Source organism: Ursus maritimus, unplaced genomic scaffold, assembly GCF_017311325.1.
Source record: "Ursus maritimus isolate PB19 unplaced genomic scaffold, ASM1731132v1 scaffold_23, whole genome shotgun sequence".
Lineage (NCBI taxonomy): Eukaryota > Metazoa > Chordata > Mammalia > Carnivora > Ursidae > Ursus > Ursus maritimus.
The window spans coordinates 34,147,916-34,156,326 of record NW_024424786.1 but is presented as its reverse complement, the minus strand read 5'-3'; the positions used below and the strand labels follow the sequence as shown (position 1 = coordinate 34,156,326).

Sequence of the window (8,411 nt, the reverse complement as noted above, 5' to 3'; positions counted from 1 at the left end):
AGTGAGCAGAGGGGCAGTGGGGGAGCTTTGCAGGCGAGGGAGCAGCTTGTCCACATACACTGCAGTCTACAAAGGCCTGGCATGTTCTGGGAGTCCCTGGCTGTTCCGTGAGACTGGGGCACGGGGAGGGAGGATGTGGGGGCTGAGGGCTGAAGAGGTTGCACAGCCAGACGGGCCAGTGCCTGGATCATCCCAAGGAGGGTGGCCACCCAAGCAGGTGCCCCGAGGAGGGCACGTTGACAGCGTCCACAGCAGCCCCGGCAGCCTCGGCAGGAGTCATGGTTGCTGTCAGTAATGGGGTACACGCTGGGGGCCAGGCACTGTGCTTTGCACTTTGATTCCCATTTCATTCCCCAGCGACTCTAGAGTTAGAGGACCCTGAGGCTTTGGTAGTGGAGGGACTCATCCAAAGCCTCCGTAAGTGGAGGACCTGGGATTTGAACCTGCCAGGCTGCCCACCTTGTCCGCTCTGTGCTGTGCTGTGTACAAGGCCCTGACCGTGTCCTTCCGGAAGGAGTCTGGGCAAGCCTGGAAAGGTGGGAGAGGGAGAGGTTGGGGAAGTGGGGGGCACAGGTGCTGTGGAGTGGGCTTTGGGGGAGGGAGATGGGGCTTCAGGGGTGACCTTGTCCTCTGGTCTGTCTCCTTTGCAGTCCTGGCGGGTGCCCGGCCCGCTCCCCACCCTCTGGCTCCCAGGGCCTGCTAGAGGGGATGCTGGCTGCCAGCAACTCCAGGGCAGCAGCCCGTAGGGAGTCCGCAGCCTCGGGCCTCAGGGGCCTGTTGGAAGAGGGAGGAGCCACAGCAGGTGCTGACCAAGGGGAGCCCCTGGAGCCTAGTGGGGACCTTCTGCCTTCCTGGAGGCCTCAGCCGGATGGTGAAGCCAGCCAGACAGAAGAGGTGGACGGCACCTGGAGCCCTTCAGGGGTTGGGCAGGGCGAGCAGGGCCCGATGCGGCCCCCTCGGCGGCCCCCCCAAGGCCCTCCTCCCCGCTCTCCCAGTCAGGACTTCTCCTTCATTGAGGTCAGTGCAGGGTGAGCCCAGGGCAGTGGTTGGGCTGTTGGGGGGCAGTGATGCAGCCGGAGCCTTGGCCCTGGGGCTTCTGTGAGCCGTGTCAGCCCCCCCGGGGGGGGGCAGGAAGTGGGCAGTGGGTGAGTCCTACAAAAGGGGTGCTCTAGGCTGCTGGAGGGATCAGCTCATAGCCCGCTGCTGTTGAGGGCTCCTGCGGGATGGGGAGGGCCACGGGACAGCAATGGCAGTGGGGTTGCCGTTGTCCCGAACAGGACACCGAGATCCTCGACAGTGCCATGTATCGGAGCCGTGCCAACCTGGGGCGTAAGCACTCTACGGGTAGGGCCCCTGTATTGTTGGGTGACGTCTGCGTCGCTGTCTGGGGGCTGTGCAGGGCAGGGCTGGTCTGGGCTGGCAGCTGTGCTGAGGCCCCGCTCTGGGCCCTTGCAGAGCCTCGAGCTTCTCGGGTGCCGTCTTCAGACGAGGAGGTGGTGGAGGAGCCCCAGAACCGCCGGACACGGATGTCCTTGGGCACCAAGGGGCTGAAAGTCAACCTCTTTCCTGGCCTGAGTCCGTCAGCCCTGAAGGTACCATCTGATCCTTCAGCCAGCATATCCATCCACTAGCCACCTTGCGTCCAGCGTTTCTTCTGTCTATCCATCCATCCCTCCATTCCCTGTGCCCTTCTTCCCGTTCCTCCTGTCGTTTTGCTCTCCACTGAGGGCCTTGCTGTGTGCTAAGTGGGACGGAAGGAAGAACAAGGCATTCATGTCCCAGGACTTCATGCGGTGGGGGGTGGGGACACAAGCTATGTCTCTGATTAGCTCTGGTGAAGGGGGAGGTGTTCAGGTGTCACTGGGGAGGTACAGATAAGGGCTGGGCTTTATTTCCTAAGGGTCATACGGTGCAGGATGGGAGGGTATATTGGGGAAGGCCTCATGTAAGTATTTGATCTTGGCTTTGAGGCATGTGTAGGAGTTGGCTGTGGAAGGTGGGGTGACAGGAAGGTGTTCCAGGCAGAGGGAACAGAATGAACAAAGACCCAGGGCTGCGAAGTCATCACTGGCTTTGTCCAGCCCCATTAGTCTGAAGTCAGTGTAGCAGAATCTTTTCGAGCAGCTATTCTGTGCAGGGCGAGGCTCAGCTCTTGGAGGCTTATCTTTAAGCGACTTCCCATCCATCTGGGTAGAAGGACTGCAGCAGGGTCTGTGCGTGATTCTGGGGACGGCGTACTCTGGGGAGAAGGTCGTGCCCTCTGGGGATCCTCCCGCTTGTTCCTCTAATGTCTCTTGGCACTGGCGCTCGTCTCACAGGCCAAGCTGCGCCCCCGGAACCGCTCAGCTGAGGAGGGGGAGCCTGTGGAGAGCAAGCCGAGCCAGAAGGAGTCCGCGGTGCAGCGTTCCAAGTCCTGCAAGGTCCCGGGGCTGGGGAAGCCCCTTGCGTTACCTCCCAAGCCAGAGAAATCCTCAGGGTAGGTGACCTTGACTGGCCTTACTGGGTTGGCCTGAATTAACTATGTGAAGTTGGCACTAGAGTTTCTGGCTTTGCAGTGAAGTCACAGACTCCCTCTTCTGGTTGGAGGGCGGGGTTTCCCTCCCTGCCACTTCCTCACTTTGTTCACCTTTCCTAAGGTTTGCCTTATGACCTTTGCCCTGTGCCGTCTAGGTCAGAAGGATCATCGCCCAACTGGCTACAAGCCCTGAAGCTGAAGAAGAAGAAGGTCTGAGAAGTCCTCGAGGTGAGGGTGGGTTCCCGGGCTCGGGGGTGAGGATGGCCTGCCCTGGACGGTTCAGGAGGCCCCGTACCTTCTTCTAGGCCTTTCTGGGCCCCTTGACTCCCCTTAGATTTTGCCCATAGAACAGGCATTGTCTGGCCTGGGATGGATGAGGAGGGAGGGCTTCCATCCTGCCTTCCTCCCTGGGTTCATGGACGGTCCCCACACGCCCCCTGCCCCGTGGCTGGCCCAAGTGGAGTCAGCCAGCCCTTCCGGTCTGGGACCTTTGGCGTCACTTACCGGGCTCAAGGGCCCCAGCTGGGACCCTCCTTACAGCTAGGCTCAGCTGGGGGAGCCAGACTGGGCACAGGGAGAGGAAGCTGAGGCGGCTCCTCTGGCCGTCACAGTGTTCCCTGCTGACCTCTTCCCTCCCCTTCCCTCCCCTCCCCTTTGCAGGTCCTTCCCATCTGGCAGTCTCAGGCAGTGCCCATTCCTGTGTGGGGTCCCTGGCGAGGAGATGGCTGGAGCCCCACCAGGCCCCAGGCTGCAGCCTCTGTCCCCCTCCACGTCTGAGGAGCGTCTGGGGAGGCACATTTATGCACTTTGTATCCCCTCCCTTCCCACCTTGCCCCCACCTTCCCTCCTGACCAGATTCAGGCATTAGTGGTTGAAGGTTTTGGTCCCTCCTCCCTCGCTCTCTTTACACCTTCCTCTCTGCTTCCTCCTCCAGCCTCCCTCGGGTTTTCTTTTGATACCAATTTATAGCATTTTTTATAAAAGCCTTTGATTTTTGTAATGGGCGGAGCCCTGCCCCAGCCCCATCCCCCAGCCCAGGCCTCCCTCCGTCCTGCCAGGTGCCCCACAGAGACCAATAACATTTTACCACTTGAAACAATAAAGTTTTTTGGGAATTGGTGCTGCCCAGGTTGTGGTGTGTGGTTGTGGTGCCCCGTCCCCGTGCAAGGCCATCGCTGGGGAGTGCTGGTTCTAGCCCTGGCCCACCGGGAGCTCCCTGGGACACTCAACACTCGCCTCCCTTGCACTCGTGGGCTCAGTGTCACTGAGGAGGGCGCATTGGTGACAGGAGGCTGACTGCTGATTCAGACAACCCCCAAATCCCAGTAACTGAACACATACAGGGTTATTTTCCATTCATGGCACAGTCCAGGCTGGGTTGGTGGTGGGCACGCTCTGCGCCTTGCAGTCGTTTAGAACCCAGCTTCCTCCCTGTGGTGGCTCGGCTATCTGCAGGGGCCTTGGAGTCCCCCCGCCCCCCCGAGCCCCCAGCAGAGAGGGCAGGGTCTCGTGGGAGAGCCTTCCCACAGGGACCACAGGACGGGAGACTCTTCCATTGGCCAGAATTCAACTCCTGGCCCCCGCCAGCTGCAGGGGGTACTGTATTGGGAGTGTAGTTTAGCTGTGTGGCCACAGAGGACTAGGTGTTGGTGAAGAGTCAGCCTTCTTGCCGGGGGGTTTGGCTTGTGTGATCCCTGAGGGCCCGTTTAGTCCATGCATCCTGCAGTGTCCACCGGGCCCTGACATCCTCCTCGGCCGGTTCCCCAGACCTGCCAACCGCTTTCTCTGAGGCTGCTGAGAAGAGTGGCTCCTGTGGGCCTCGCCTTGATGGGGTCTGAACTGAGTCAGAGATCAGAGCTGCACCTGAATTTGGAAATCATCCCATTCGCAAAAGCTTAGCCTGCTCTGTTATGTTACGTTATGTTGTTATGTATGTTATGTTGTTATGTTACGTTACATTACGTTACGTTATGTTCCATTAGGGAGGTATGGGGGCTATTGACCTAATTTGAGAATTTGACCAAAGCTGTGGACTGCCTAGAAAAATGCACACACACACATACACACTAGCCTGGAATTCGCATCACGGACCTCCCAGAGCAGTGGTTTTTAACCTTCGTCAGGCATCACGATCTCCTGGGGTGCTTACTGAAATGCACATTCCCGGGCTCACCTCCAGACTTCCAATCCAGTAGTTGTGCCCAGGAATCTGCATTTTGGGAAGCCCCCTGAAATAGAGGGGAAAGAAAGGGGGGCCCCAAGTCAGCACCTGGTGAGTCGGTGCCAGGCAACCCCAGTGCCAGCCCTCCGAGGGCTCAGCAGAGCTGAGCTGGCATGAGCTTTGTCCTGTTCTCCCCCATTCTCTTTGCCTTGTAGGAGTAGGACTGGCAGGAGCCCAAGCCAAACACTTAAGACTCATTAGTGGGACAAATGGAGCCTGGGCTGTCCCAGTGCCCAGGCTCTGCTGGGAGGGAGAAGAGATGGGCCCGCTCCCAGGGAAGGCAGAGCCAGATCTGGTGTATGGGCGGGGGTGTCCCACACTCACCCGTTGCCTGTGGAGTGGTTCAGGACCTTTGTTGGGAGCCTAGGAGAGAGGGCAACCCACTCAAGCTTTGACCAGAAAGGCAGGTGTGTGGCAAATACCACAGCTGGGATAGTAACATTCTTGTGGTGCTGCCGTTTCTCTGGCTGTGTCTGGGGTTCTCGGGAGTGGCCTCAGGGGCAGGTGCTGTTGGTCTTTTGCCTGGATTTGGATTTTGGAAACAGCTGAAAGGCACTTGGATGCATGCATTGGGGAATACTTCGGGCAGTCAAGAAGCTGATCAATTTGGTCAAAGGTGGCTCGGGAGGCATTTTCTGAAGACTTGAATGAGCTCTGGGAGAGTCACTAGAGTAAATGTACCGCCTTTTGGGCCGAAGGCAACAGCTCAGTGTGTTTATAAAGGAATCAAACCTTTTTCAACCCTTCTCCTACATGTTAGAAAGCCAAGCTGTTCCTTCTCAGAGAACCTTGTCCCAATCTCATAACCATTAGAAATGTCTCCACACCGTCTCTCCCCTATTCCTTGCTCCTGAGGCCCTCACCAAGAGCCCGGCCACATATGAATGGGATTCCAGATGACAGAGGAAGCCTTTGGGAACTGAACCAGAGTGGAGCCTGGGGAGTGGTCCCACATTCCCTGCCACCCAGGAGCTGGAATTGGGGTTCTGGATCGGGCTGAGCCTGAGAACAAGTTGGCCTTTGCCCATGGTGTCCTTGGGATCTGGGTGGCGGGTGTTGGGGGGAATCTTCTGAAGGGTTGCTGCCCACTTAGGACCTTCCTCCAGTGTCCTGTCCCCAGATGCGGTCCAGCCATCTGCCGTGGTCACTGCCTGTCCCGAGAGGGTTGGAGACAGGCTGGTTCTGATGGAGCAGTCATTCCTTAGCCGATGGCCCAGAACAGGCTGAAGCTGGTGGACAGGATCTCTCTGCCTCTAGAGTCTCACTGAGCCAGAGCACGGGCTCACCTGGGACAAGCCCTTTGGCCTCTGCTACAGCCGCCCGGCTCCCTCCCTTCCTCTGCCAGCAAGTGCTGATTGCTCACAGACAGGAAAAGTGCTGGCAGGGCTCAGAGGCACACCACCCTGCCCTGGGGAGCGAGCCAGGCCCTCGTGGCTAGAGCCTCCTGGGCGCAGAGTGATAAAGTGGGTTTTAATCGCTGCCAGAGAAAGGACTCTAATTATACTTTTATTTAGATAGCACTGTCTCCAAAGGGCCAAACACCCATTCATTCATTTTTTTGAAACAAAGTTTATTGAATTTTCTTCTGATGGCAAAAGCAGAACACTCATCGTGGACCACCCAGAAAACGCGGAGAAGTAAGATTCAGAAATCTGCCTGTAACATCGCTGCCCAGATACGCTGCTAACATTTTTTTTTAAAGAATACTTTTAATTTTAGGATAGATTTTGATTTATGGACATGTTGCAAAAATACAGAGAGTTCCTCTAAACCCACAGCTAATTAACCCTAATTGTAATAGTTTACATTCGTATGATGCATTTGTTACAACTATTGAAGCAATATTGGTGTATTATTACTTATTCAAGTTCACACTTGATTCACATTCCTTAGTTTTTACCTAGCCTCCCCCTTTCTGTTCCACGATCCCATTCAGGACACCCCGATTACATTTAGTTGTCACATCTCCTTAGGCTCCCCTAGCCTGGGACTGTTTCTTAGACCTTCCTTGTTTTTGGTGACCTTGACGGTGGAGAGGAGTCCTGGTCTGGTAATTTGTTGTACGTTCTTCAATGTGAGAGTGTCTGATGTTTTTCCTGTGATTAGAAAGGGATGAGAGATTTTCGAGAGGTAGAAGGAAAGTGCCATTCTCATTCTATTGACGGTACCTGGTCTCAGCATGACCTCTCATTTGTTCATTTTTTAAAAAAGATTTATCCATTTATTAGAGAGTGAGCAGGGGGAGGAGCAGAGAGAGAGGGAGAGAGAGAGAAGCAGACTCCCTGCTGAGCACGGTGCCTGACCTGGGGCCCGATCTCTGACGCCTCACCGGCTGAGCCACCCAGGCCCCCCTGTCATTTGTTCATTGTAACTGTGCCCCGCTGGCCGAGGCGGTGCTGTCAGGATTCCTGCTGTAAAGCTGTCCTGTCCCCTTCCCTGCTGTACTCTTGGTAAGGAAGCCCTAGCTCGGACGCAGTCACACGAGTGCTTGCAGTCTCAACCTTTCCCCTCAGCCCCAAAGCAAAGTCCCAATGGGCTCTTGTTAACTCCTGACCCCTAAGGATCTTGCCAGAAGCTGGGATCTGGGTTAGCCTTGACACTTTTATTTTCATCATTTCTGGAGCTCCTAGCACGCGGGCACCCATTACCACTTTAAATGCGTCTATATCTTAGTTTCATCCACGAAAACCAAACTCTTGAGTACTTAGTATGCGCCATTCCCTGTGCTGGGTGCGTCCCATGCCTGGTGAATCCAGACGACCCAGTGACGGAGACGATGTTCCTGTCTTCATGTACAGGCGAGAAAACTTTGATTTGCAGAAGTAAGTTGCCCAGAGTCGTGCAGCTTTGCAAGTGGCAGAGCTGGAATCGAGACCTTGGTCTGTGACTCCAGAGCTCAGGACCAAATCGTGCGTACCCGGCCTGGTTAGTCATAGAGCGGGGAGGTTCAGAATGCGGGCTCATGGGTTTCAACTGTGGCTCTTCCATTGACTAGCCTAGTCCCCAGGACTTCACATCTTTATGCCTCAGTTTTCTTATCTGTGCAGTGGGGACATAACATCTTCCAGATGGGGCTGTCGTGAGGCTTAATTTTTATTTTTTTAAGATTTATTTATTTTTGAGAGAGAGAGAGTATGAGTGAGTGCGTGAGCAGTGGGGAGTGGCAGAGACAGGAAAAAAGAAAATCTTAAGCAGGGTCCCCGCCCAGTGCAGAGCCCAGTGTGGGGCTTGATCTCATGACCCCTGAGATCATGACCTGAGCCGAAATCAAGAGTTGGGTGCCCAAACGACTGGCCACCCAGGCGCCCCAAGGCTTAAATTGCTTTGAAAACATGCTTGGCTTAGGGGAGGCAGTCAGTGAGGTTTATTATTATTGTTATTCCTGTGGTATTTTTTCATTTGTCTGTCCATCCATCCATCCATCCATCCATCCATCCATGAAAAACACTGCCTCCCCTAGGCCCCCATTTCCCATCTATAATGGGTGTCGAACCACAGTGGGAGTTCTTAGCCCTTTTTGTGCCATGGACCCTTCTGGTAGGCCGATAAAATACATAGGATCACAAAGGAAACTAATTATACTGAAACACAGCTATCGAAATATTAAAAAACAAATTTGTGGTATATGTATTTATTTAGTAACACAAACAAAATCCAGTGGTAGGTCCAATCGCT

At 55.3% G+C, this 8,411-nt stretch overlaps 1 protein-coding gene across 1 annotated transcript in view; it reads left to right on the top strand.

Annotated features, from left to right (window-relative positions):
• Positions 1 to 3,635, top strand: part of LOC103666108 (182 kDa tankyrase-1-binding protein) — an 18,680-nt gene extending 15,045 nt beyond the window's left edge. Inside the window, exons 5-9 of the mRNA XM_040638761.1 lie at positions 651 to 1,017; positions 1,278 to 1,592; positions 2,319 to 2,476; positions 2,671 to 2,743; positions 3,176 to 3,635. Of these exons, the coding sequence (XP_040494695.1) occupies positions 651 to 1,017; positions 1,278 to 1,592; positions 2,319 to 2,476; positions 2,671 to 2,731 (901 nt within the window). The 3' untranslated portion in view covers positions 2,732 to 2,743; positions 3,176 to 3,635. The remainder of the gene's footprint in view (positions 1 to 650; positions 1,018 to 1,277; positions 1,593 to 2,318; positions 2,477 to 2,670; positions 2,744 to 3,175) is intronic.
• Positions 3,636 to 8,411: the final 4,776 nt, after the last annotated feature.